At 36.8% G+C, this 26,547-nt stretch overlaps 1 protein-coding gene across 3 annotated transcripts in view; it reads right to left on the minus strand.

The window, feature by feature from the left end:
* CCDC14 (coiled-coil domain containing 14) overlaps positions 1 to 23,003 on the minus strand; it is a 56,129-nt gene extending 33,126 nt beyond the window's left edge. The window contains exons 1-10 of one of the 3 annotated variants that reach the window (XM_007098296.2): positions 22,925 to 23,003; positions 13,572 to 13,627; positions 13,181 to 13,253; positions 12,636 to 12,705; positions 12,423 to 12,542; positions 5,091 to 5,327; positions 4,886 to 4,980; positions 3,943 to 3,982; positions 3,484 to 3,684; positions 1,171 to 1,312 (exon numbers count right to left, since the gene is read on the minus strand). In XM_007098296.2, the coding sequence (XP_007098358.2) occupies positions 1,171 to 1,312; positions 3,484 to 3,684; positions 3,943 to 3,982; positions 4,886 to 4,980; positions 5,091 to 5,327; positions 12,423 to 12,542; positions 12,636 to 12,705; positions 13,181 to 13,253; positions 13,572 to 13,627; positions 22,925 to 22,954 (1,064 nt within the window). In that variant the 5' untranslated portion in view covers positions 22,955 to 23,003. Of the gene's footprint in view, positions 1 to 1,170; positions 1,313 to 3,483; positions 3,983 to 4,885; positions 4,981 to 5,090; positions 5,328 to 7,693; positions 7,803 to 12,422; positions 12,543 to 12,635; positions 12,706 to 13,180; positions 13,254 to 13,571; positions 13,628 to 22,924 lie in introns of those variants that run through there. The other 2 variants (XM_007098295.2, XM_042956546.1) reach the window with 2 other exon arrangements.
* Positions 23,004 to 26,547: the final 3,544 nt, after the last annotated feature.

Genomic DNA, 26,547 nt, shown 5'->3' on the forward strand with positions numbered 1-26,547 from the left:
CTATCGCCTAGGTCAGAACTGAAGACGTTATTATTAAAATTTAAAACCAGCAACCTCATCTTATATCATAGTATCTTAGAGACTAATGACCATTAGAGAAATAATCCTAAGCAAGCAAATCTCACTAGGTGTCATGCCTTTGCAGGCTCCAGATCTATAAATTTAAGCTGCTCTCCCAACTAGGAGTCCTATTTTACTGCTTTCTGATTTCTTAAAAATGTTTGTGCAGGTCCTTGCAGGTCCTACCCAATACAATGTCTACAGCTCATACAACTCTTAATACCTTCTCAGGACGCACTCACACTGCAGTGCTGCAGAAGCACTGAAAATGGATTCTAATTCTCTGCAAAGTATAAACCCTGGAGTAGTGGCCTTGGTGGTCATCGCTGAAACACGCAAAGTTAGGATATTGCTAATAATATGTAAATGGTTTCCAACATAAGTTATGATAGCCAAAAGACAAAATATCTAAGAATTTAACTGAGTGTTTTCTGTGACTGAGTGTGGTGGAGCTACTGGTGCTCACCCCGATCAGGTTCTCCTTTCCTTCCGGGGTGCACGGGCAGTATGGGAAAATGTTATGTCCCAGACCTTTACATTAGGCACGACCATATGTGTCATTGCCCCATTTTAGCCCACAAAATAGAAGTGGAAGTGAGACTGTCACTTCTGGGCTGGGAGGTACAGAGACGGTGTGCCAGATCCATGTTCTCTTTTCCCTGAAAAACATTATCTCATGAGACAGTGGCCTCAGAAGATAGAGGGAATCTAAATCCTGCGTCCTAGGATGACGGCCCATGCTGGTCTCGGCATGAGGGAGAAAGAAACTTTCACCGTGCTATACCACTGAGATTCTTAAGTTTCATATTGCAGCAGAGCCTAGACTAGCCTGACAAATACCTTGAGGAACTTCATTTTTCCTCTGTACCCTATGACCAAGTGACGATGGAGGTAAAGGAGGTGGGAGGAAAGACGTACCAGTGAGCAGAAGCAACAGAAGAGAAGTTAGAGAATGCTGGCAATGTTCAGAAATGGAGAGGTAAAAGTAGAAACACAATAAAATACTAAATCTATTTTTCACACAGAGTCCTAGATATCTCATTTTGCACCTTTGTTCTGGCCATGGGACATCTCTGCAAATGACAAAAATATGCAAAGAACAATGCTTACCTGCGTAACTGGGCATTTTCACTTCTTAGTGGTTGCATAGCCAGTGCTATTTCAACTTGAATATTTGTGTTTCCACTTATTGCTGGAAGCAGAGATATACACATCTCCAATTCTGTAATCAATCTCTGAATTTCTGAATCCTCTATGTACGGGCAAAGAAATAATAAAAACAATACCATTAGTTGCTTTTGGATAAGATTATTTATGTATATTACTAAAAAAGAAAATTTCCCAGATATGTACATACTTGCTATAAACAACTTGATTACTTATAAATTTGATATATAAATTTTATTTTCCTCTTTTCTGCTGCCTGAATTTGCTTACTCAAAAGAATTCTAAAAAAATTCAGTAAACTAAAGATTAATCTTCAATCACAGGATTATTAGTGTTTTGGTTTTTTTTCCAGTTAAAGAGTCTAGTAAGAAGATAACTATGTTTCCCAGTTCATATTCATATTCCCAAAGGACTACTGGATTCCTTATCATTGCTGAAGGGATTCCTAGAATTGATTACAGTATTAACGTTTACAACACAACCTTTGATCCTGGCATAAGCAAATAATTCTCTTTAGGTGATTCAATTTGGCAAAATATTGAGGGAGGATCTTCTCTGATAAGGTTTTAGTATTTAATATTATAAAGTAGATTTAAAACAACCAGTCACACCTTATTTGGTGTTGCATCAAAAGCAGTACCATTTCTGCTATTAATTGTGGAGAGTGCATGGTTTTAGAGGTGGCAAACAGACAGGTAGGTGGATTTTAGATCTTTTGTCCTTTTATATTTGCCCCTTCATTTCCATTCAAATTTTCTGTCGACTAAAAACATTTAATAATTATAATATTAACTCTCTTATACCCTAAAGAAGTAGAAAGTATATTTTAAATTATAAAATGTGACTCAATCCCATGGGTGTTTTAATGTTTTATTATTTATTCTTGAGAGACAGAGAGAGACAGAGCATGAGTGGAGGAGGGGCAGCGAGAGGGAGACCCAGAATCCGCAGCAGGTTCCAAGATCTGAGCTGTCAGCACAGGGCCCAACTCGGGGCTTGAACTCACAAACTGTGAGATCATGACCTGAGCTGAAGTCGGACACTTAACCACTGAGCCACCCAGGCGCCCCAATCCCACGGGTATTTTAGGCCCCTAATGTAAAGTATATGTACAAAGTAAACATCTGAGCACATAGTAAACAATTACTGAGAAGTTCCCTACCAATCCTTTGTAGAATGGTTTTGATCATAAGCATTAGAGGCAGAGACCTGAGCTCTGCCATTTTCTAGCAATAGAGTTTTAGTCAAACTTCTTAACTCTTGAGCCTAGATTTCTTCTCCATAGTTACCTGGAGATAACAACAATACCTCATAGGATTGCTGTGAGGATTAAATGAGATAATGCATATAAAATAGCACAGTGCCAGGCACATGTAAGTATCCAATAAATGATACCTAACATTATTACTCTTATTATTACTGTTATCATGATTCAGTATTTGGTCAAGAGAATAGTGATAAATTGAAAGTCTGAAAACACAGAGATTTTAATATATTGAGCCTTCAAATTAATAGTGCTATGTTCTTCCTATAAGACATTTTAAGATTTGGAATTTCTTTTTGTCTGAAAATATTAGGTATTCAGTCAGTGCTTCCACAATCAATTACTGTGTTTTCTAAGATGCCAAAACTGTGACTCACTCCAAGTGAAAGCCATTATTTAGCATATACACAGAATGAAAACAAATGAATACAACTTGGCTCAAATATCTCATAATTCCATCTGAGACATTTGTCTTGATTTAATTAAAAAACCCACAAGTAAATTGAAAAGGGCATTAAAAAGTTTGGATTACTCCTCCGAGTCAGATTTGTTAAACCTTTGCAACAGTTGGTTATTAAAGAAATTATAGGAAGAAAATCTCTGCATCTTTTTAAAATAGGAAAAATTACCAGTCTATGCTAGGGAGTTAATCATCTTTAGGGGTCTTCTAACCCCTAAAAGTTTATGGCTATAAATTCTCTTTGATTGAATCTTTCCAAGGTCCTTCGGAATCAAGTAGAATGAATACATGCTTGCAAGTAAAAGACTGTTTTGATTCTTTCTTGTACATTTCAAACCCATAGGAAACATGAGGGATCAAAATCTAAACAATAAAATAGGCAGAACTCACTTCCTTATTAGCTCAAGACATATTCCTATGGAAAATATCACAAACTCTGTTGATTTTTCTAAATTTAAATGGTGACTAAATAATATGATACTGCTATTTAGCATTACCACCACAGAAATTCATTTTAAAAGTGCTCATATACCTTGCTCTGCTACCAGGGCCTTGAGCTCTCCCAACAAATACTTTATAGTTCTGACTTTTTCAGCACTCTGGTTCACATTTTTTGCTTTCTGCACATCCTTTATTCTTGAATCTTGCATGTGTATGTTTAAATCCTTTCTTTCACTTGGGACTTCTCCAATGTGTTCTTTGGCACATCTATCTTCATTACTGGACAGGAAAGCTGGTGGAAACAGAGTGGGGCTTTGGTGTGTCTGACTGTGCTGACGAGAATGCAATAGATTCATATATGTTTGAAAACATTTTAGTAGGTCTGGTTCCTTAGGAACTTCGTGTTGTGGCAGAATCCCACTGACAAGACCCAGCTGCTGGAATGGTGGAAGAGGTGGCCTGTCACTTTTGGGCAGGCTGCGTGGAACTCCAAGACCAGTACTGAAGGAATTCTGTAGAACATTTGTACAGTTCATAGAAGCAGTTTTACCTTGTGATGCAAACTGGTTGCCACCATCAGTCTGAACTTCCTAAAGACAGAAAAAAACAAGGTAAGCCTTCAAAAATGTGAGCAATGACTTGTAGGTATTAACTATAATCAACTCAAACCAGAAATATTAGAAAATGACTTCTGCAGAATGGAGTTATAGATCACCAGTGAGGAAGCCAGATTTCCCCTCAGCACAATATTCTAGTTTTTTCAAGCTTATTAATTAGTTCCCCCTGCAATATGGGAACATTATAAAGCCATGACTACAATAAATTGTTTACAAATATCACATATGGTTTAAAGGCATCAAAAAACAGTCCACCTTGGGACTGAAACAAACTTCCACTTTGGGAAATTGCATTGCAAGAAAATAAGCTCAAACATACAAAAAGCTTTTGCACAAACATGTTTACAGAACTGTTATGGTAGTAAAAAGCTATTACTTAAATGTCTAACCATAGGGGAGCAATTACATAGAACACAGAATATCCACTAACTAGAGTATTCATTCACTTATTAAAAATTTACAAAAGGTATATATTAATACAGAAACACGTTCACAGTAAAATGCTAAATAAAAAAAGTAGTATATAAAACTTATAAAATTTAATTATGACCATATTCTTAAAAGAAGGTAAACTTAAATAAAAACCAGAAAACAAAATCAGAGAATTAAGTGATTAGAAAGTGCTCTATCAATATGTTAACAGCAATTGTGCTTAAGTGGTAGTTATGGGTGATTTCTTTTTTCTACTGATCTCTTTCCCTCCCCCTCCCACATTGTCCTTAATGAATGGGTAAAATATTTCTAGTAAAAAGTAATTTGAATAATTAGTATTTACATCCTAGGGCATTACTACAATCAGTAAATTCAAATTTCTCTCTCAAGGTGACAATTTCTAAAGGCAAATAATTATTTGTAGAATGTATAAAATGTACCCACAGAATGAACCATAGGAGGGCAGGATGGAGGCTGAAGTAACTGGACTGGGGTGGAGGTTGGTAAGCCATAACTAGAATGTGGAGTTGCCTGAGACTCTAAAAGGTAAGAGGGGGAAAAGTTATCACATCTCATATTGCTTTTACAAAAAGTAGGAAACTTAATTAGAGTTTATATTCATGCATTTTAAAACATCATTCATACTAACCAGAACCAGACATGGTATGGTAGGGTATAGCAGGAATTCCATCAGGGTTGTTCTTTGAAGCCAAGTTATTCATCAGTGACATTTGGGTCTGCACATGCTCACAGAGGGCTTGGTATATTATCGGTGAATACATTCTATAATGATCTTGAAATGACCAATTCTGTGGTATATCTGATGAGTCTCTCTCACTTCCAGCAGAAGTTTCATTAGGTACATATTTCTTATTATCTGAAGATACTAATGTGGAAGAAGGAAAAAAAATTCTTGAAATAGGATTCTTCAAAAACTTTTATCATAAAATACAAGGGAAGAAAAAGACTCTCAGAAATAGCTCAATTCACCATATACTTTACAGAAGGGCTTTACCACTATCACCCCCTAAAGAAAATCACCTCAAATTCTCTTTTAAAAGTAGTTAATGAATTGTGTAAGCTCTCCAGTCAAAAATTATCTATACTACATCTTTAAAGTCTCTATTAAATGGTATTTGTGAAATCTCTCCTTCAATTATAAGACCCCTCTTTAAGGGTGTTATTTTAAAAATCCAGTAAAACTCTTTCACCTTGCTCCTTGTCCAGTTCATGCTCTCAGGGGAAAACGGAATAGGAGAGACAGAATAGTCTGTAAAAATTTGAATGCTTGGATCATTTTTTTAAAAAATCAGAGCTCCAAGACCAAGAATAAAAGTGTACTTAATCTAGACAATGGGCCCTCAAAGAAAATCTTAACCTGGCATTTAAAGTTTCCAAAGCCTGACCACAACCAACTTTTCCCACCAACTTTTTCCAACTCAAATTTTCATTCCAGTCAAGTCAATTTAGACACACAAAAAGCTTCTCTCACCTTCCTATAACATTACTTGTGATGAACCATTCTTCCAACTCAATTCTACCCACGCACCAAGGCTCATCTGAAGGCTTCCCTCTTCCATGAAGCCTTTTCCAATCATTCTACTCCAATGACCGCTCTTCACCATCCCAGAGCACATAGTGTCTATATGAGTTATATGTCACCTGCACATTACACTATATTGCTTATCTTTCATTCTCTTGTCTATCTGACTAAACTGTAAGCTTCTTTAGGCAGGGCTGTATCTTGTGCTTCATTATTTGCCCCCATAGAGTCTCATTATTAGTCTACCTACAAAGTAGTACAAGGGAGAAACCTGGAATTAATAAACTAATACATGAAAAGCAATGTTTTCTACATAGCACTACTCTAGAGATCTAGAGAGAAAAGTATCAAGATCTATTTCCCTAATGAGATCCCCTTCACAAACTTTTTCTATAAGATTATTAACAGAAATGAGAGTGTTCTTGGTAGATCATTGGTTATCAGGGTGCAAAATAAATTCAGAAAATATCTAGATTTTGGTAGTAGCTAAATATATATTCTAGATACAGCAAATGTATTCCCAGGTGTAAGTGTTCATGGTTACCAAAAGATCTGTACAAGGGTATTCACAACAGCTTTATTTGCAGTAGCCAAAAATGTTAACTTCCAAATAGCCATGAATAGTAGAAATGGATAAACTGTGGTATACTCGTACAATGGAATACTATGCAGCAATGGAAAAGAACAAATTACTCATTTTTCAACTGCCTCTATGAATCTGACAGACATAATGTATGAAAGATGTCAGACACAGACTACATAGTATATAAGTATATTTATATGAAGTTCAAATATAGGTAAAATTCTCCAATGCAGAATAGGTAAAATTCTCCAGTGCAGATAGAAGTCAGAAAACTAGTTACTTAAGGATGAGGGTAGGTGGTAAGGATGATGATGGGGCAGAAGCATGGTAGGGTGCTAAAAATGTTCTGTATCTTCATCTGGGTGGAAGCTACATGAGTGTATACATACGCAAAAATTTGTCAATTTGTGCAACTGATTTATGCAAGTTACTCATTGTTTAAAAAATGAAGTTTTAAAAAATGGTATGGAATTCTCCAAATATATATAGCTTACTAAAAATAAAAACATTGCCAAAGCATACAACTTACATGTAAAAGCAAAAAGTTAAAGGCAGATTAACTAATATAACCAATGAAGATTGAAAAAAAATCTAAAGAAAAAAACTACTAAATTATTATTTGACTATGAAAATGGATGAGATAGTAGATGCTTCTATTTAGACTTGGGGTATGCTTCCTTTTGAGGTGATCTATTCCTGTGAACATATTTCCCAGACTTGAGTACAAGTTCTAACAGTTACTAGCTGAGTAACTTTTGGCAAATTAACTTAACCTCTCTTGGCCTCTTCTTCCTCATCATAAAAATGATAATAAAAGTATCACCTACTTCTAGCACACAGTAAGAACTTAATGTTAGATCTATTACCAAATTGCTACAAAGTCTTAACTCAGACAAGTAAATATTTCATATTCACAAATATTCCCATCCGATATCAACACTATACCTCTAAACATGTGCCCTCTGAGGTGATTAAAACGAAAAAGAAGTTATTCTTCATTATCTGAATAGATGAGCAACAAACTGGTTAATGAACATTTCTGCAAAAAAATTATTTCTTATTGGAAATACAATTTTATAATTAATCAAGTAGAAAAGTATCTCTAAAATATTTTTAGCTTTGAAACCTAAAATGGTGGAGGATGAGATCACAGGCAGCCCATGGCTATCCTGCACACTGGTCTTCCTTTCCTCCTGATTCCTGGTCTCTCTTCTGCACTTGTATTTTCTTTGGTCCTATAAGACAGAATTGCCTGGTTTGATGAATTCTAGATTTTACAGTTAGGGGTCCCAAGCATTGGCTCTCATTCACCTTCTTTTCAAGGAGTAGTTTTCACAATCTCTGATAAAGCCGAGCTACACTATTATGCCTCTGCATCTGCTAGAAGATGTCATCATGCAACATAAATTAATAAACTTCAAACATATCTCTTAAAAAATCAAAGCCTTAGAATTAAAATGACTCAATCTATTCCTTTATTAACTTAGTCTATACAAAACTCTATCGATAATGCTAAAGATTTGTATTTAAGAGGCAAATCTTAAAGCAAATTATTCAAGACAAGGTAAAAACCATAAATTCATATAAAAGATTGCATTTAGGGGCACCTGGGTGGCTCTGTTGGTTAAGTGGTCAACTTTTGATTTCAGCTCAAGTCATGATATCATGGTTTGTGAGTTTAAGCCCCCTTCGGGCTCCTTGCTGACAATGTGGATCCGGCTTGGGATACTCTCTCTTTCCCTCTCTCTCTGCCCCTCCCCTGACCCACCGCCCCCCCCCCCAAAAAAATAAACTTAAAATTTTTTAAAATAAATAAATAAATAAAAGACTGCATTTAAATTACTACTAATTTTAAAATTAAAAAAAAAAAAAAAAACAGCCAAACCACCACCAACAAAATGAGCCTGTTAATACACAAACACAAATAAGATATATTTTCTTGCTCTTGTTCATTACACCAAACCACCCTACATGAAAATGTTACCTAACACATTAGGATGATGATATGTCTAATTGGTGTCAGTTGATAACTAGAACTCATGAAAGGAATGTACTCATTATTCAGTCCACAAAACTTCTTTAGTCCTTGAATCCTAGCTTCTATACAAGCACTACTGCTTGGATGTACAAGCATTGTCCAGTGGTAAGATAATTTCTGCCACTCATATAGAACAAATAACCACTACAGATAAGAGCTGCTGGATGCCTATTATAATTTGAATGTAAAAGAACACCTAGACTTGAAGGGGGCAATCAATGCTCTCCCTGTAGCAGTTTATTTCCCCAAGGTGAGGGCAGCAATAGATGTATGTTACTGAAAGCAGAGCCATGTGCCCATAGCATTCAACAGCTATCAAATGTAAAAAGTTGCTTATTAAAAAAATGTTTTTTCTTTAAATGTCGGGAGCACTCTCAAGAAGCTCCATGCATTTCTGGAACTGCCTTTCTGCCTCCTTACTCCCAGTCTGCATAAGGTGGGTGAGCTTGACCCCACAGACACTCAATGATCAGGCAGGTTCCAGACAGAAAATACATAAGATCACACCCCAGGAGACAGTTAACATAAAATAGTAAGATAATGTATCTTAAAACTGAAATAATACATAAGATACTAGTTAACATGCTGTAATAAATTCCTTAAAATTCTAGAGTCTGAGGATCTAGAAAGCCAGGTATCTCTCATCTGCTCCTCCAAATCCATCCTCTACTTGTCTCCACACTGCTCTTCCTGGGATGCTAATCCATATGGATTACACTGTTAAGAGACAGTCCTCATGGGCCTCTTGTGCTTCTATGTGTCTTGCTCAGTATACTAAGAAAGTAAGGCCTTGACCTAAGCTCTTTATCTGGGCCATTTCTCTTGGTTGTGTTTGTAGTGAATAACCTCAAAGGATAAGGTAATGTTTCCCTGAGACAAGTGCTCACTACCAACACAATGGATTTCCCAAGCTCAGTGTTCCTCAGCTGAAAGAAACCTACAGGATGAGCAGCATCCATCTGGGTCCATCACATTACCCCCACAGGAATTGGGAGTGAGGGGGAAATAGGCTAACATACATGTTGCTTACTTTATTTACTGTGTGAGTAATAAAGTCCTTTGTCTCTGACCCAGGAATCTTGTGTCTCCTGCCAGCATCCATGACACAGTAAGGCTAACTTATTAGCCTGTAAGAATAAAAATCAAGTCCCAGACTTGATATACATCAAAAGGGGTCCAATTGGGTCTGACCCACTGGGAGTCTTGCAAGTACCAAAGAAAGAAGAAGCATGAAGTCAGAGTATTTATTCCCAAACCCCTCTCTTTGAAGAAACTTGGGTCAACTTTGTTCCTTAAATGAAGCTCACCGCTCTTCTCATGGCAGTCTACTCTAAATAACAGTGTCTGGGTCCTAGTAACCTCTCCCTAAACTCATCTCTTAAGGCCTCTGCTGCTGCTGCTTGCACTGGGCTAGCATAATCCCTTGTGGTTTCCCTATACCCCACTCATTCCTTTGTAATGAGTTCCTCTGTAAATAAACCCTCCTTGAATTATCTTAGAGTGTTGCCATCTCTTTTCTGTTGCAACTGTGACTAGTAAGCAGTTAAGCTGGGATCCAGAAAGTTGCTACCATGGCACCATTGTCAGCAACATACATTCCAAATGAGAGTTCCCTAAAGAGGAATGCCCTGGACAAGAAATAGCCTGCCTTGAGAAAAAAAAGAGGAGATTAGAGGAATGAGCAATTGGTGCTACCATTCCTTTATTTGTCCATTGGGCCCCAGTAAATAGACCTTGGCTTTAAGAATTTGGACCAGGGGTTAGCACACTTTTCCTTAAAAGGCTAGAGAATAAATATTTCAGGCTTAGCAGACAAGATGGTCTCTGTCACAACACTCAACTCTATTGTTGCAGCACAAAAGTAGTCATAGAAAATACGTAAATGAACTAGCATGGCTGCACTCCAATAAACCTTTATTTACAAAATAAATAACAAAACATTACTTATAAATAAACCAAGCTATACTCTGCTTGTCCCTAGTTTAGATCAGTGTTGCCCAATAGAAATATAATGTAAACCATGTATGCAATTAAAAATTTTCCAGTAGCTATATTAAAAAAGTAAAAATAGGTAAAATTTCAACATTTTATTGAAATCAATATATCCGAAACATTAACATTTCAACATGTAATTAATGTAAAATTTTTAGATATTTTTGTATTAAATCTTTTAAACCTAGCACAAAGCACATCTCAACTTGGATGCAAAATTTTCATCAGAAATATCTGATCTGAATTTAGATTTAATAAAATTGATAGTTGAAAAAGTAGATTCATATATCCAAGTTATTCCAAACATGCTTAAAAGTTTTCTAATAACTGGGTCAAGTATCTGTTTTCAAATTTAAGTTAATTAAAGTAAATAACATTTGCAATTCAGCTCCTTGGTTGTACTAGCCATACTTCAAGTGCGCAATGGCCACATGCACCTAAATACCTTCTTGAACAGTGCAAGTCAAGATAATATGAAGCTAAAAATGACTACCCTCCAAGATGGATTAGTAAGTTGTTCAGTTCTCTGCCTTATTCTCCAACTCATGACATTCTGAACATCAACCTCTACTCCTATAAATGCTCTACTCTCATTTTCTCAGCCTGTTTGCCTGGATCCAGATCTCTTAATATTCATGGCTGTTGCTGTGGATAACTTTCTAGACTTTACCTCTTGCCTAAGCTGATTCTAATCATGCACTGCTGCGCTGATATTTTTGGCCTGCCTGAACCACAGAACTAGCTAGTCTCATTCTTGTCTATCTGAATTCCCATTGTGGATATTTTCATCTCCTTTTTGGGCTATCTTGTTCTACAGGCCTCCAGGGGGCAACATAATCAAAACTTGTTTGTTCTAAACTGAATTATTGTTTGCTGAATTATTACACTTTATAAAGTTAGCAAAGTTAACAGGGAGGATGTAAAATATTCTTGGCTACATTCACCATTAAGCAGTGGAAAGCTGTCTTTCCTTACTTACCTACCCAACTTGGAATTTTACCTTCTTAGGTACCATGTATTCTAACTGTGCAGCTCAACAAGTTGAGTTGCTAAACCTACGTAGGATATATACACATAAAATGATTTTAAATCAATTAGTATCTGTAAGTATGCACATGAAACAAAACCAATTTGTGGTTATCTATAGAAAGAAGTGGTAAGGAGAACAAAGATAACTCTATATACCTCCCAAATGTCATTCTGAGTTTGAACCTTTTCTTCTACAAAACCCAGTCAGTCACTTTTTCTACTTTTCTTCTTGGGAAAGTGATAGTAAACAAAGTAACTACCCAGTAATTAGAAGCTGAATAGAGAAAGAGAAGCATAAGCACACACATACACCTTAATAACCACATATTATTAAAATGAAAGACCAACTGCATAATCCCAATAGTTTATCAAAACCCTCATAATTAAAGATTATATATATATATTAAAGATTTTATTTATTCTTTAAGTAATCTCTGTATGCAACATGGGGGTCACTCAACCCCACGATCAAGATCCAACCCCACGATCTCATATTCCACTGACTGAGCCAGCCAGGTACCCCAAAGCTTATATTTAAACAAAAAAAGGGGCGCCTGGGTGGCTCAGTCAGTTAAGTATCTGATTCTTGATTTGGGCTTGGGTCATAATCTCATAGTTTGTGGGATCAAGTCCTGAGTTGGGCTCTGCACTGAAAGTGTGGAGCCTGCTGGGATTCTCTCCTTCTGCCCCTCCCCGACTTGTGCGCGCTCATGTGCACGTTCTCTGTCTCAAAACAAATAAATAAACATCAAAAAAAAAAAAAAACCCCAAAAAACAAAACAGAGAAAATACTTACAAATTTCTTTCCGGACTCCTGAAGAAACATGTTTTTCATGTCCTTTCTTTTTGGATCCAAATCTTTTGCCTTCTAAAGATCTGGGATTATATCTATTTTCTGAATATGCTATTTCTGAACCTATTAATAATTAAAACAAAACTTCATTTGTATTAAGAGAATTATTAATTTAGAAAAGGTGGTTAGCAAAGGGCGTTTAAAAAATCAAAAAACCTGAATCTTCATTTCTTAAAATGTCCCGCAGCAAAGAAGCACAACCATCAAGCCCTTGCACAGTTTCAGTCTGTAAGGAGAAACTCATTTAGAAATTCATATATAAAATTTTGGCACAGAAAACAACAAATTATATAGTTTTAAAAAAAATTTTAGAAGCAATTTATTATTGGTAGAAAACATGTTTTAAAGCAAAAAGCCTTCATATGTCCTTAAGGCAATTAATACTTAACCTCTGCACTTTTATTCCTACTTTTTAGCTTTTACCTGAAGACTAATTAAGATACTGCGTATTGTAGGGGCATCTGAGTGGTTCAGTCAGTCAATCTTCTGACTCTTGATTTTGGCTCAGGTCATGAACTCATAGTTGGTGAGATGGAGCCCCACATCAGGCTCTACACTGATAGCACGGAGTCTCCTTGAGATTCTCTCTTTCCCTATCTCTCTGTCCCTCTCCCACTCTTGCTCTTTCTCTTCCTCCCTCAAAAATAAATAAACATTTTTAAAAAGATAGTATATATTTTATCTATTCAGTTTAATCTTACCTGACTTTCTGAGTCAGAACGGATAAGATAGCCAGAATCTGCATTAAAACGTGATATCTTTCTTAAATGTGTCCTAGAAAACAAGTTCATTAATGTTTTCACATACTACAAAATTTGTTTCTAAAATATAAGTAGTCATTTTCTTCCCAGTAAAGGTTGAATAAGGAAGCTTGTCCATAAGATGGGATTTATATAAGATTTTATAATGATTATAAAGATTATTAAACACTAAGATGACCAACATGGGTAGATATGGAAGGTTCCTCCCCCGAGTCTGTGAAGGTAGATACCTATCTAGTTTTCTGGGATAGGCAAAATTTAGTCCAGCCCAAAAACTCATGAAAAACTCTCTTGACATTTTCTCAAGTGGTGAACTTCTTTAAGTACTTACCCTTTCTTTCCATTTGTTAATTTAGCAGGCCCAGTGTGTTTCACTGAAGATATCACCTATGGTATAATGCATTAAATTATAGTAAATATACACATATTTTTCTATTATATTCTCAGTAGGTTGTCTTGACAAAACCTGAAATGTTGTTTCCTTTCTTTTTGTGATAAAAATATAACATGAAATTTGCCAGTGTGGCCACTTTTTATTGCACAGCTCTGTGGCATTAAATATATTCAGTGACATTAAATATATTCACACTGCTGTACCTAACATCCATCTCCAGAACCTTCTCATCTTGCCAAAATGAAATTCTGTATCCATTACACATTAACTTCCCATCCACTCCTTCCCTCAGCCCCTGGCAACACGCTTCTACTTAGAGTCTCTATGAATTTGACTACTCCAGGAAGCTCATATAAGTGGAATCATACAGTGTTTCTCCTTTTGTGACTGACTTATTTCACTTAATCTAATGTCTTGTAGTAAGTGTCAAAATTCCCTTCCTTTTTAAGGCTGAATAATACTCCATTTGATGTATATATTATGTTATTAATTTTTTTAAAGGTGATATATCATACAAATCCACAATTACAATTGAAATCAATAAATTATTTGTTCTAAGTAAAATGTCAAGCAAACAAGACATACAAGACATATTTGTTCCTTAAGTTTAAGCTGAAAATAAGGTAGAGATATTATTTTAACCAGAAGTATCTACTACAGTAAATTTGGACTAAACTCAATCTCTGAACATGTTCTATATTCCCCAGTCTTCAAAACATGTAAGTTAAAGAGAGCGCAGAGTTCATAACTCTGATTCTACTTATCTACATTTATTTATTTATTTATTTATTTATTTATTTATTTATTTATTTATAAAATTTATTGTCAAGTTGGCTACCATACAGAGTATACAGTGTGCTCTTGGTTTTGGGGGTAGATTCCCGTGATTCATTGCTTATATACAATACCCAGTGCTCATCCCAACAAGTGTCCTCCTCAATGCCCATCACCCATTTTCCCCTCTCTCCCACCCCCACCCCCGCATCAACCTTCAGTTTGTTCTCTGTATTTAAGAGTCTCTTATGTTTGCCTCCCTCCCTGTTTATAACTATTTTTTCCCCTTCCCTTCCCCCATGGTCTTCAGTTAAGTTTCTCAAGTTGCACCTATGAGTGAAAACATTATATCTGTCTCTCTCTGACTTATTTCACTTAGCATAATACCCTCCAGTTCCATCCACATTGCTACAAATGGCAGGATTTCATTCTTTCTCATTGCCAGGTAGTATCCCATTGTATACATAAACCACATCTTCTTTATCCATTCATCAGTTGATGGACATTTAGGCTCTTTCCATAATTTGGCTATTATTGAAAAGCACTGCTATAAACATTGCGGTACATGTGTCCCTATGCATCAGCATTCCTGTATCTTTGGATAAATTCCTAGTAGTGTTATTGCTGGGTTGTAGGGTAGTTCTATTTTTAATTTTTTGAAGAGCCTCCACACTGTTTTCCAGAGCGGCTGCACCAGTTTGCATTCTCACCAACAGTGCAAGAGGGTTTCCATTTCTCCACATTCCCGCCAGCATCTGTAGTCTCCTGAGTTGTTCATTTTAGCCACTCTGACCAGTGTGAGCTGGTATCTCAGTGTGGTGTTGATTTGTATTTCCCTGATGATGAGTGACACTGAGCATCTTTTCATGTGTCTATTGGTCATCTGGATGTCTTCTTCAGAAAAGTGTCTATTCATGTCTTCTGCCCATTTCTTCATTGGGTTATTTGTTTTTTGGGTGTTGAGTTTGGTAAGTTCCATATAGATTTTGGATACTAACCCTTTATCCGATTTGTCATTCGCAAATATCTTTTCTCATTCTGTTGGTTACCTTTTAGTTTTGTTGTTTCCTCTGCAGTGCAGAAGCTTTTTATCTTGATGAGGTCCCAACAAGGGACTTAGGTTTTTCATGCATTTTGAGTTCATTTTTGTGTATGGTGTAAGAAAGTGGTCTAGTTTCATTCTTCTGTATGTTGCTGTCCAGTTCTCCCAGCACCATTTGCTAAAAAGACTTTTTTCCATTGAATACTCTTTCCTGCTTTGTCAAAAATTAGTTGGCCATACATTTGTGGGTCCAACCCTGGGTTCTCTATTCTATTCCATTGGTGTATGTGTCCATTGGTGTATGGTGCCAATACCATACAGTCTTGATGATTACAGCTTTGTAGTAGAGGCTAAAGTCTGGGATTGTGATGCCTTCCACTTTGGTTTTCTTTCTCAACATTATTTTGGCTATTCAGGGTCTTTTGTGGTTCCATACAAATTTTAGGATTGTTTGTTCTAGCTTTGAGAAAAATGCTGGCACAATTTTGATTGGGATTGCATTAAATGTGTAGATTTGCTTTGGGTAGTATTGACATTTTAACAATAATTATTCTTCCAACCCATGAGCATGGAATGTTTTTCCATTTCTTTGTGTCTTCTTCAATTTCCTTCATAAGTTTTCTATAGTTTTCAGCATACATATCTTTTACATATTTGATTAGGCTTATTCCTACGTATTTTATGGTTCTTGGGGCAATTGTAAATGGGATCCATTTCTTGATTTCTCTTTCTGTTCCTTCTTTATTGGTGTACAGAAGTGCAACCAATTTCTGTACATTGATTTTGTATCCTGCAACTTTGCTGAATTCATGTATCAGCTCTAGCAGCTTTTTGGTGGTCTTTCAGGTTTTCCATGTAAAGTATCATGTCATCTGTGAAAAGTGAAAGTTTAACTTCTTCTTTGCCAATGTGGATGCCTTTTATTTCATTTTGTTGTTTGACTACTGAGGCTAGAACTTCCAACAGTGTGTTAAACAAGAGTTATCCACATTATTTAGAATGCCTGACAAGACCAGCCCATGGAAACTCTACCATTCTTCTTTACCTACAGCTCATTCCCTCACTTTTTCTTTTCAAACTCATATAACAATATTGTTTTTGAAAAAACAATTTTATTTTAAAAGTAAAATAAGTGGGCTAATTTTTGTGTAGAAGAAAAAAAACGCACTTGCTTTTACATGCATCCATGTTATCTTGAAAGTTAGGCAACAAACAGTTCGTTGTGTTTGCCTCTGGGGAGGGAAACTGAGAATCTAGAGGACAGAGCAAGGGAGATTTTCCAAGGTATGCCTCTTTATATCTTAATAACTTATATCAATAAATATAATCTCTATTTAAAATGTAATTTTTAGGGGTGCCTAGGTGGCTCAGCCGGTTAAGCATCTGACTTCAGTTCAGGTCATGATTTCACAGTCATGAATCTGAGCCACAAGTTGGGCTCTGTGCTGACAGCTCAGAGCCCGGAGACTGCTTCGAATTTTGTGTCTCCCTCTCTCTGCCATTCCCTAGCTTGCACGCGCGCTCTCTCTCTCAAAAATAAACATTCAAAAATTTTTTAATTAAAATACAATTTTTAAAAGACATAATGGGGTGCCTGGGTGGCTCAGTCGGTTGAGCGTCCAACTTCAGCTCAGGTCATAATCTCATGGTCAGTGGATTCAAACCCTGCATTGGGCTCTGTACTGACAGCTCAGAGCCTGGAGGCTGCTTCAGATTCTGTCTCTCCCCCTCTCTCTGCTCCTCCCCCACTCACGCTCTATTTCTCAAAATCGAATAAATGTTAAAAAAAATTTTTTTAAAGACATGAGTTAAATTCCCTACTCACTCCCTCATTTCACCCTTCACAAGTAGTCACTGTTGGCAGTTAACATTTATGGTTTTTCTTTACATGTTGACATATTTCATCCCAAGATAGCTTTGAGCAGTAACTATTAAACTAATCTGGAGTTATATGCTACTGAGAATACATTTTAAAAATTGGGTTAATGGAGTTATATTTCTTCTTGAGATAACTTGGGATATGATAGAGTCATGAAGCCAGTAAAGAGAACCAACCTTATAGGAAATAAGATCCTACGTAGTACTGCTCCACTGGTCCCTGCATGACACCTTCAGGGTCCTTCCCTTTTATATATACATATGTTGGTGTCCTGGCCAAAACCGTAATAAAATTCCAAACCATGGTATTTCAATACACTGGACCAAGTCCAAAAACAGCTACTGCAATTATTATCTTTCAAAATTAAAAACAAAAAGTATACAGAGGTAAATGTATGGCATAATTGTAAGATTACACGTGATCTTTCTCCAAAAAACATGCATGAGCTTATATAACAGAAAGTCAGGTAATGAAAATTACCCAGGATAAAAGCACCCTAAAAAAGTAACTATCATATTGGCACATTTTCATCAAAACTCTCTTTTGTAATTTTCATTCTGAAATAACAGTACAAAGAATTTCTATATACACTTTACCCAGATTCCCCAACTGTTGACATTTTACTACATCTGCCATGTTCTCTCAAAATATATGCAAAAACAAAATATATACAATAAAAACATAGAGAAATACTAAGTATTAGTGGTTTTCCTGAACTATTTCAGGCTAAGATACAGATATGATACCCCTTTATAGTAAATATTTACTCCTAAATATTTTCTAAGAACGAGGTCACTTATATAACTATGATATAATTATCAAAATCAGGAAATTAATATTGACACTGTATTATAAACTACAGATTTTATTCACATTTTGCCAATTATTCCAATAATGTCCTTTATTAAAAAAAATATTCTGGTCCATACCCAATGCAGGATCATATGTTGCATTTAATTGTCATACCTCATTAGTCTCCTTTAATCTGGAACAGTTCCTTGGATTATCGCTCATTGTCTTCCATAACCTTCATATATTTAAAGAGTACAAGCCACTTACATTGTAGAATGTCCCTCTTGACATTTAGACTTGTCTGATGTTCCCCCATGATTAGATTCAGGTTGTGCATTTTTGGCAGGAATACCACAAAAGGGAAATTTTGTCCTTCTTAATGTAAGTAGGCATATGGTACCAGTTTGTCCCATTACTGGTAATGTAAACTTTGATCATTTAAGATGGCATCTGCCAGGTTTTTCACTGTTAGTATTAAGGTTAGTATTTTCAACATTGTATTAAGTAATTAATGGGGAGATACTTTGAGATTATGCAGACTTCTATTCATCAGATTCACCCAGTAGTTGTAGCATCCCTTGATGATTGCCTTAATCCCAACTGTTTGTGAAATGGTGATTTGTGTAACTTCCATCTTCCTTCTATAGTTATCAGTCGGCATTCAACTGTAGGTAAGCACTTTTCCTTTGTTGTTTGTTAGTATGGATCAGTGATTCCTGTTATGCCATGGGTTATGATCCATCATCATCATTATTTAAAATACTTTGATGCTCCAATTGTCCCAGATTCTATCAGTGGTAGTCTCTTAAAACTAGCTCCTGTATCATTTTAACATGGCCCCATTATTTTTTGAGCAATTCCTTACTTTATGCAACAAGGTGCTCTGGGCTCATCTTTTGTTGTTGTTTTCATTGTAGTAAGAATACATAACACAAAATCTACTTTCTTAAATTTTTAAGTGCACAATACTATACAGGTGATTACTTGTATGATATTGTACAGCAGATCTCTAGAACTTATTTATCTTGTATAACTGAAACTTTATACCTAGTGGATAGCAACTCCCCGATTCCCCCTCCCTCCAGACCAGCCCCTGGCATCTACCATTCCGCTCTCTGCTTCTGAGTGTGACTATCTTAGGTCCCTTATGGAAGTGGAATAATGCACTGTCTGTCCTTTTGACTGGCTTATTTCACTTAGCATAATATCCTCAAGGTTCATCCATGTTGCACATGGCAGGATTTTTTTTTTAAGGCTGAAAAATATTCTATTGTGTGTATATAGCATATTTTCTTTACCCATTTAACTATCAATAGACATTTAGATTGTTTCCACATCTTGACTAATAATGTGAATAATGCTGCAATGAACAGAGAAGTGCAAATATCTCTTTGAGATCATGTTTTCAATTCTTTTGGGAAAAAAATCTGGAGTAGAACTTCTGGACCATACAAGAGCTCTATTTTTTATTTTTTGAGGAACCGTCATACTGTTTTCCATAGCAGCTGCACCATTTTTCATTTCTGCAAAAAGTGTACAAGTATTCCAATTTCTCCACATTCTCACCCATGAGACTAGCCATCTAAAGAGGTGTAAGGTGTTATCTCACCATGGTTTTGATTTGCATTTCCCTAATGACTAGTAACGTTGAGCACCTTTTCATGTGCTTTTTCATGTGCCTTTTATGTATCTTCTTTGGAGAAATGTCTATTCAGGCCCTTTGGTTTTTTGCTATTAGGTTGTAGGAGTTCCTTATATATTTTAGGTGTTAACCCTTTAGTAGGCAGAGGGTTTACAAATCTTTTTTCCCATTCCATAAGTTGCCTTTTCACTCTGTCGTTTCCTTTACTCTGCAGATGCTTTTTATTTTGATGTATCCAGGCTCATCTTATAATTTTCCTGTTCCAGCTGTGGAGTTGACCATTCCTCCTAGAAGTCATGGTTCCTTTTAGCAAATGATATTTAGAAACCAGATCTAGACACTAGATTTTGCTACTGGGTCTTCCAATCTTTTCCCATATGGATTTTCTTAGTCATAATGACTAGCTAGTTGCAAAAAAGTAAATCTTATGATTTTATTTTTAAATATTTTTCCATATTAACATAACTTCACAAAATTTTTTAATGGTTGTATAATATTTTCTTGAGTGGAAGTAATGTAACACATCCTTGGTTTGCTTCTATTTTTCACAATTGAAAAACAAGCCTGAAGTAAACATTTCCATGTACAGAAAAAAGCGTTTTCATACTCAGGATTAAAAGCTTATTTATTTGGTGAAAGGCTATAATTCATTTAATAACTCTTGATACAATTTACAAAAACACTCTCAAAAAGGAGTGCCCCAAACCACAATGCATGAGACCATAATTTTTCTTTATCTCACATTTACTTCTACTGGGTATTATCATTAAACTTTTTTTCTTTGCTATTTGAGAAAAATATATGCATTTCTTACAAGTTGTATCTCCTACTAACAGGTGCAAAGTAAGATTACATTTGTAGAATAATTTAATCCACACCCTATGATTTATCATTTCTGTGAGCTAGGAACCTAAATTACAGAAAGGAGGCTTGTTCAAAGTCATACATCTAATTATAGTATAATGTTTAAAAGAAGGGACTCTGGGACCAACTATGTGGGTCTGAATCCTGCTCCACTGCTAACCAGTTTTGTAACTGTAGGAAAATTATTCGAAGTCTTCATCCCTCAATTTCCTCATCTATATGGAGATGATAATAGTATCTACTTCATAAGGCTATTATGAATATTAAATGAATTAGAAGTACTGTGGAAAAACACTTAAGAGTAACATCTACCACACAAGTGCTACCTCAGTGTTAGCTATTCTTTTTTTTTTTTTAATTTTTTAAAATGTTTATTTACTTTTGAGAGAAAGAATGAGAGAGACAGAGGTGTGAGCATGGGAGGGACAGAGAGAGGGAGACACAGAATCTGAAGCAGGCTCCAGGCTCTGAGTGGTCAGCATAGGGCCCGATGCGGGGCTTGAACCCACAGACTGAGAGATCATGACCTAAGCTGAAGTCAGAGGCCCAACCGACTGAGCCACCCAGGCGCCCCATTTTTCTTTTTTTTTTTTTTTACGTTTATTTACTTTTGAGAGACAGAGAGAGATACAGCATGAGCAGGGGAGGGGCAGAGAGAGAGACACACACAGAATTCGAAGCAGTCTCCAGACTCAGTTGTCAGCACAGAGCCGATGTGGGGCTTGAACTCACAGACCACGAGTTCATGACCTGAGCCAAAGTCGGACACTTAACGACTGAGCCACCCAGGCACCCCAGTGTTAGCTATTCTTACCATTAAGATGGTCGTAAACTGTTTTTAAGGGGACCAAATTTTGTTGCACATTTATGCCAAGAGTGAGATAGATGTTTTACCAGGTTCTCTCATGTAATTCTCCCCAATTCTTTGAGGCAGGATTTTACACCTATTTACAACTACTTTATGGCTAAGGGAAAGGAGGCTCAGAGAAGTAGAAAGCACTTTGCTTAATATCACTACCATAGTAATGGCAGAATTGGAATGTGAATCTTGAAGGTGACCATGATTACAAAAACCACGTTTTCCCCTTGCTGACTGCACATATTCTGAGTTCATTCAATGTAAGAGAAAGATCTATAAGGGTGAGGATGCTCAGGAAGTACTCATGAAGAAAGTCTGAGCCAGGTATTTTTTTAAAAAGCATTAAGATTAATATTAATGGGGAAGACAGTATCATAGGTGAGTTGATATCAAGTGAGAGAATGAGAGACGGGGATATATTAAAGAGGATAAGATCACTCCAGGTAGTGAGTCTGTGTGAGAAATAGTTGATTCATTACCTAGAAATCTACTATATGCTATGTGCTATCCCAGGCCTTGAGGATATAGAGATAAATTGTGCAGTAAGGGAGGTATATAGATTAGGAAGGTCCCTAGTATGAAAAGCAGTTTAATAATGGTCAGCACAAAGCACAAAAGGGGGAAGCAAGGAGCACCCAAACAATGGGAAAGTGAGAGGGGTAGGGAAGGCTCTTGAGTGGCTCCTGAGCTGAGGGAAAAGATAGAAAGTGGAGGTACCAGGAACAGAGGTGCATTCCAGGCAGTACAGAAAGGAAAGTGCAAAGACATGGAAGCATGAGAGGGCATGGGGCATCCAGGACACTGAAGAACATATCAGTGAACAGTGCTGGATACACTTGGAGTGGGGGCGGGTCTGGTAAGGAATGCACTAGGGGAATCAAAAAATAGCTGTGTTGACAGGCCAAATAACTGAGATTTTACCCTGAAAGAGGATTCGTGTAGATTTTAAAGCAGAAAATAAATCATTTAGTGACAACGAGGGGGTGCTTTTGGAAAGGGTAAGGCTGTCGGTGGGGGCACTAACTGGGAGACTTTAGTTTTTACAAGTAGTTGTAAAATACCAGTAATTGTGACGGAAGACCAGCTAATAGCAACACTTGGTGGAAAAGCCAAGGAACTGTATTTGATGCAACAATATACTGAGCGTTGGAGAGGTTAAGTCACCCTACCCAGGACGGAGGCTGGCCTCGAACCGGCGCCCTACACCAAAGCCAACGCTCTGGAAGACTACAATTAAAACAGAACATACATCTATGGACAGTGCGGCTGTGTTAGGATGTTAACATTGGGTGTCCCCCCAACTCCCCTCTCCCAGCATTTTTAACGCCGCCACATTGTCTTTGCTTTTATTTTTTTCAGAGTTTTGCACTTCTCCTGGCCCTTGCCCCCTCAGTCCCTCTAAACCCCATAGTGGACGCCTCAGGTCCGCAGCCCTCACCTGGCCCGATCGAGATCCGGACCTGACCATCTCTCGCAGCCTCAGAAAAGCCCAGACGGAGGGAAGCAAAGCCAAACGATAAAAGAAATTAACCGCCGTGGACTCCCGGATCCCCTTGGCCCGCCCCCCGAGCTTCCGCTTCCGGGAAGGAGCCCGCCGAATGTCGCGCCGCATAGTCTCGTGAGTGCTGCCGGGTCGTCTCCAGTACTCCCAGCGCAGCACCCTGAGTTTGCGCAATAGACCCCTCCCGGCGCCTTGCTCGTCACACACTGGCAGAGAAAGTGGGAGAAGTCCACAGAACGCCGCAGGCCGGGGTTGGGGGGGGGGGGGGGGCGGGGCGGGGAGGGTCCGGGGTAGTGGGGGCGAGGTTGGCAGGAGGGGGCGGGGGTCAGCCGGGAGGGGCGGGGCCGAAAGGAGCCGGGCTCCTGAACACTTGAAAGAACTTCTGAAGAACCGCTACCCTGAATGAGCTGAGGGAAGAGGCGACAAGGACTCTCAAGGGCCAGAGGAAGGGACTGAGGGAGAGGACCAACCCGTTTCAAAAAGAATTGGCTCGGCTCGGTGTTTTGTGTGCCATTTTGAATGATTTTGGTTTTGATAGTCAATAAAAGTCAATCCTTGGTCTGGTTAGCTTTGTGTAATTCTGATTGCAATTTCAGAATTATTCACTGTGGCCCTTGATCTCAGAATGGTGCTCATTAGTTGGGATTTTGTTTTACTTCCATGCATAGTTGTTTGCTCTTCAGTCGAGGTAATTACTGTTAATGAAGAATGACTCCGTATTCTTACATTAGCATGCTTCACGATTTTTAATGGAAATTAGTTTTTGGTGTTTAAGACACTGAGTTTGGGGTTAATGTTTTAAATCATATGAGAAGAAATTAAATAAGCCAACTAATTACATTTTTTAATAAGAAGGGCTAGATTTTGAAAATCCTAATTACAATTAAAATAAAAACTCAGAAACTAAAATCATACTGATTTGGGGAAACTGGGTATTTAATAAATTTAGCTTTGTATTGAATTAGACCTGAAAACCTCTCCCGTCTTCATCCTTCTATAAGTGTTTAACATATTTACTTGAGATTACAGGGTTTTTTCCTTAAGCTGACTTGATTTTTTTTAGAAGCTTACATGGATTTTTCTTAATACATGCTTATTTTAGAAAATATAGATAAGAAATACAAAATCACCCATAATCCCAAAGAGTACCACTCTTAGCAGTTTGGTACATTCCCTTCTAGACTTTTCCCAACTGTGTATATATGTATAAATATATTACAACAATAGGATATGATGCATATTACTGTGAGTGTTTTAATATCTCATCAACATCGCTTCTCAGTAATTTACAATTACAAAATGGCTGCCTGGTGTACCATTTTTCTACTGTTTGGAATTTTATGCTTCTCCCCTCCTTTTTGTTTGTGTTTTTTTGAGTTTTTCTTTTTTTCTCCCTTTTTAAATTTTTGAGGTAATCGCTTCCAGGGTTTTTTGTTTTTATTTTCTCAAATGTTTTTTTATTGTGGCAAAATACACAAATAATAAAATATACCATCTTAACCATCTTTAAGCGCACAATTCAGTGGTACTAAATACATTTATAATATTGTACAACCATCACCACCATCATCTCCAGAACTTTTTTCATCTTGTGAAAGTGAAATTCTATATGCATTAAACAACACCCCATTCTACTCTCCCCAAAAGCCCCTGGAAACCACCATTGTACTTTCTGTCTCTATGATTTTGACTAAGTACCTCATACGAACAAGATTATACAGTATTGATCCTTTTGTAACTGGCTTATTTCACTTATCTTTTTTTTTTTAATTTTTTTTTTTAACGTTTATTTATTTTTGAGACAGAGAGAGACAGAGCATGAACGGGGGAGGGTCAGAGAGAGAGAGGGAGACACAGAATCGGAAACAGGCCCCAGGTTCTGAGCTGTCAGCACAGGGCCCGACGTGGGGCTTGAACTCACGAACCGCGAGATCATGACCTGAGCCGAAGTCCGACGCTTAACCGACTGAGCAACCCAGGCGCCCCTATTTCACTTATCTTTAAAAGTTTGTCCATGTTATAGCATATATCAAAATTCCGTTCCTTTTTAAGGCTAAATAATATTTCATTGTGCGTATATAACGCATTTTGTTTAGTTATCTGTTGATGGACACTTGGGTTGCTTCCATATTTTAGCTATCATAAATATTGTTGCTCTGAACATGTGTGTACCAATATCTCTGCTGGACCCTGCTTTCAATTTTGGGGGGGGTATATATTCAGAATTGCTGGATCATATGGTAATTCTATTTTTAACTTTTTGAGGAACTGCTATACTGTTTTCTATATGGCTGTACCATTTTATATCCCCGCCAACAGTGATAAGGGTTCTAATTTCTCCACATTCTCCCCACCACTTGTTTTCCATTTATTTTGTTGTTTATTTTTTGGTTTTGGTAGTAGCCACCCTAATGAGGGTGAGGAGGTATTTCATTGTAATTTTGATTTGCATTTCCATAATGGTTAGTAATGTTGAACATCTTTTCTTGTGATTATTGGTTATTTATGTATCTTCTTTGGACAAATATCTGTTCAAGTCCTTTGCCCATTTTCTCTTATTCTGTGGGTTGCCTTTTTACTCTCTTGATATTGTCTTTTGATGTGCAAACTTTATTTTCATGAAGTTTTCAATTCATCCATTTTTCTTTTGTTGCCTGTGTCTTTAGTGTCATATCCAAGATATCCATGGCAAAGCCAATATCATGAAATTTGCCTTATGTTTTTTCTAAGATTTCTATAGTTTAAAGTCTTATTTGTAGGTCTTTGATCTAGTTTTAGTTAATTTTTGTGTACAGTATCAGCTAAGGGTCCAACTTCATTCTTACACGTAGCTATCCACTTTTCCTGGCATCCTTTGTTTAGAAAATTATGCGTTTTTCATTGAATGGTCTTTTGACAATGTATGTAAGGGGTTATTTCCGGACTATCTACTCATTGGTCTGTATATCTGCCATTACCCCTGTACCACACTGTTTTTATTACAGTTTTTGTAACAAGTTTGAAATCAGGAAGTGTGAATCCTCCAGCTTTTTGTTCTGCTTCAAAATTGTATTGGTTATTCAGGGTCTCTTGAGATTCCATATGAGTTTTAGAAAGAGTTTTTTTATTTCTGCTAAAACTGTCACTGGGAGTATGATAGGGATTAAGCTGTAAATCTCTTTGGGTAATACTGACATCTTAACAATATTAGGTATTTCAATCCATGAACATAGGATGTGTTTGCATTTTTTAAATTTCTTTGAGCATAATTTTAAAGTTTTTATTGTACAAGTCTTTTACCTCCTTGATTAAGTTAATTCCTGGATATTTTATTCTTTTTTGAAGACTATTGTAAATGTAATTGTGTTCTTAACTTCCTTTTCAGACTGTTCATTAGTTGTATATAAGTGCAACCAATTTTTGTGTGTTGACTTTGTATTCTGTTACTTTATTGAATTCATTTATTAGTTCTAACAGTTTTTTGGTAGAAACTTTAGGGTGTTCTACATATAAGATCACATACTCTGTGGACAAAGATTATTTTACTTCTTCCTTTCCAATTTGAATGTGTTTTATTTCTT

This window comes from Panthera tigris, chromosome C2 (assembly GCF_018350195.1).
Source record: "Panthera tigris isolate Pti1 chromosome C2, P.tigris_Pti1_mat1.1, whole genome shotgun sequence".
Taxonomy (NCBI): domain Eukaryota; kingdom Metazoa; phylum Chordata; class Mammalia; order Carnivora; family Felidae; genus Panthera; species Panthera tigris.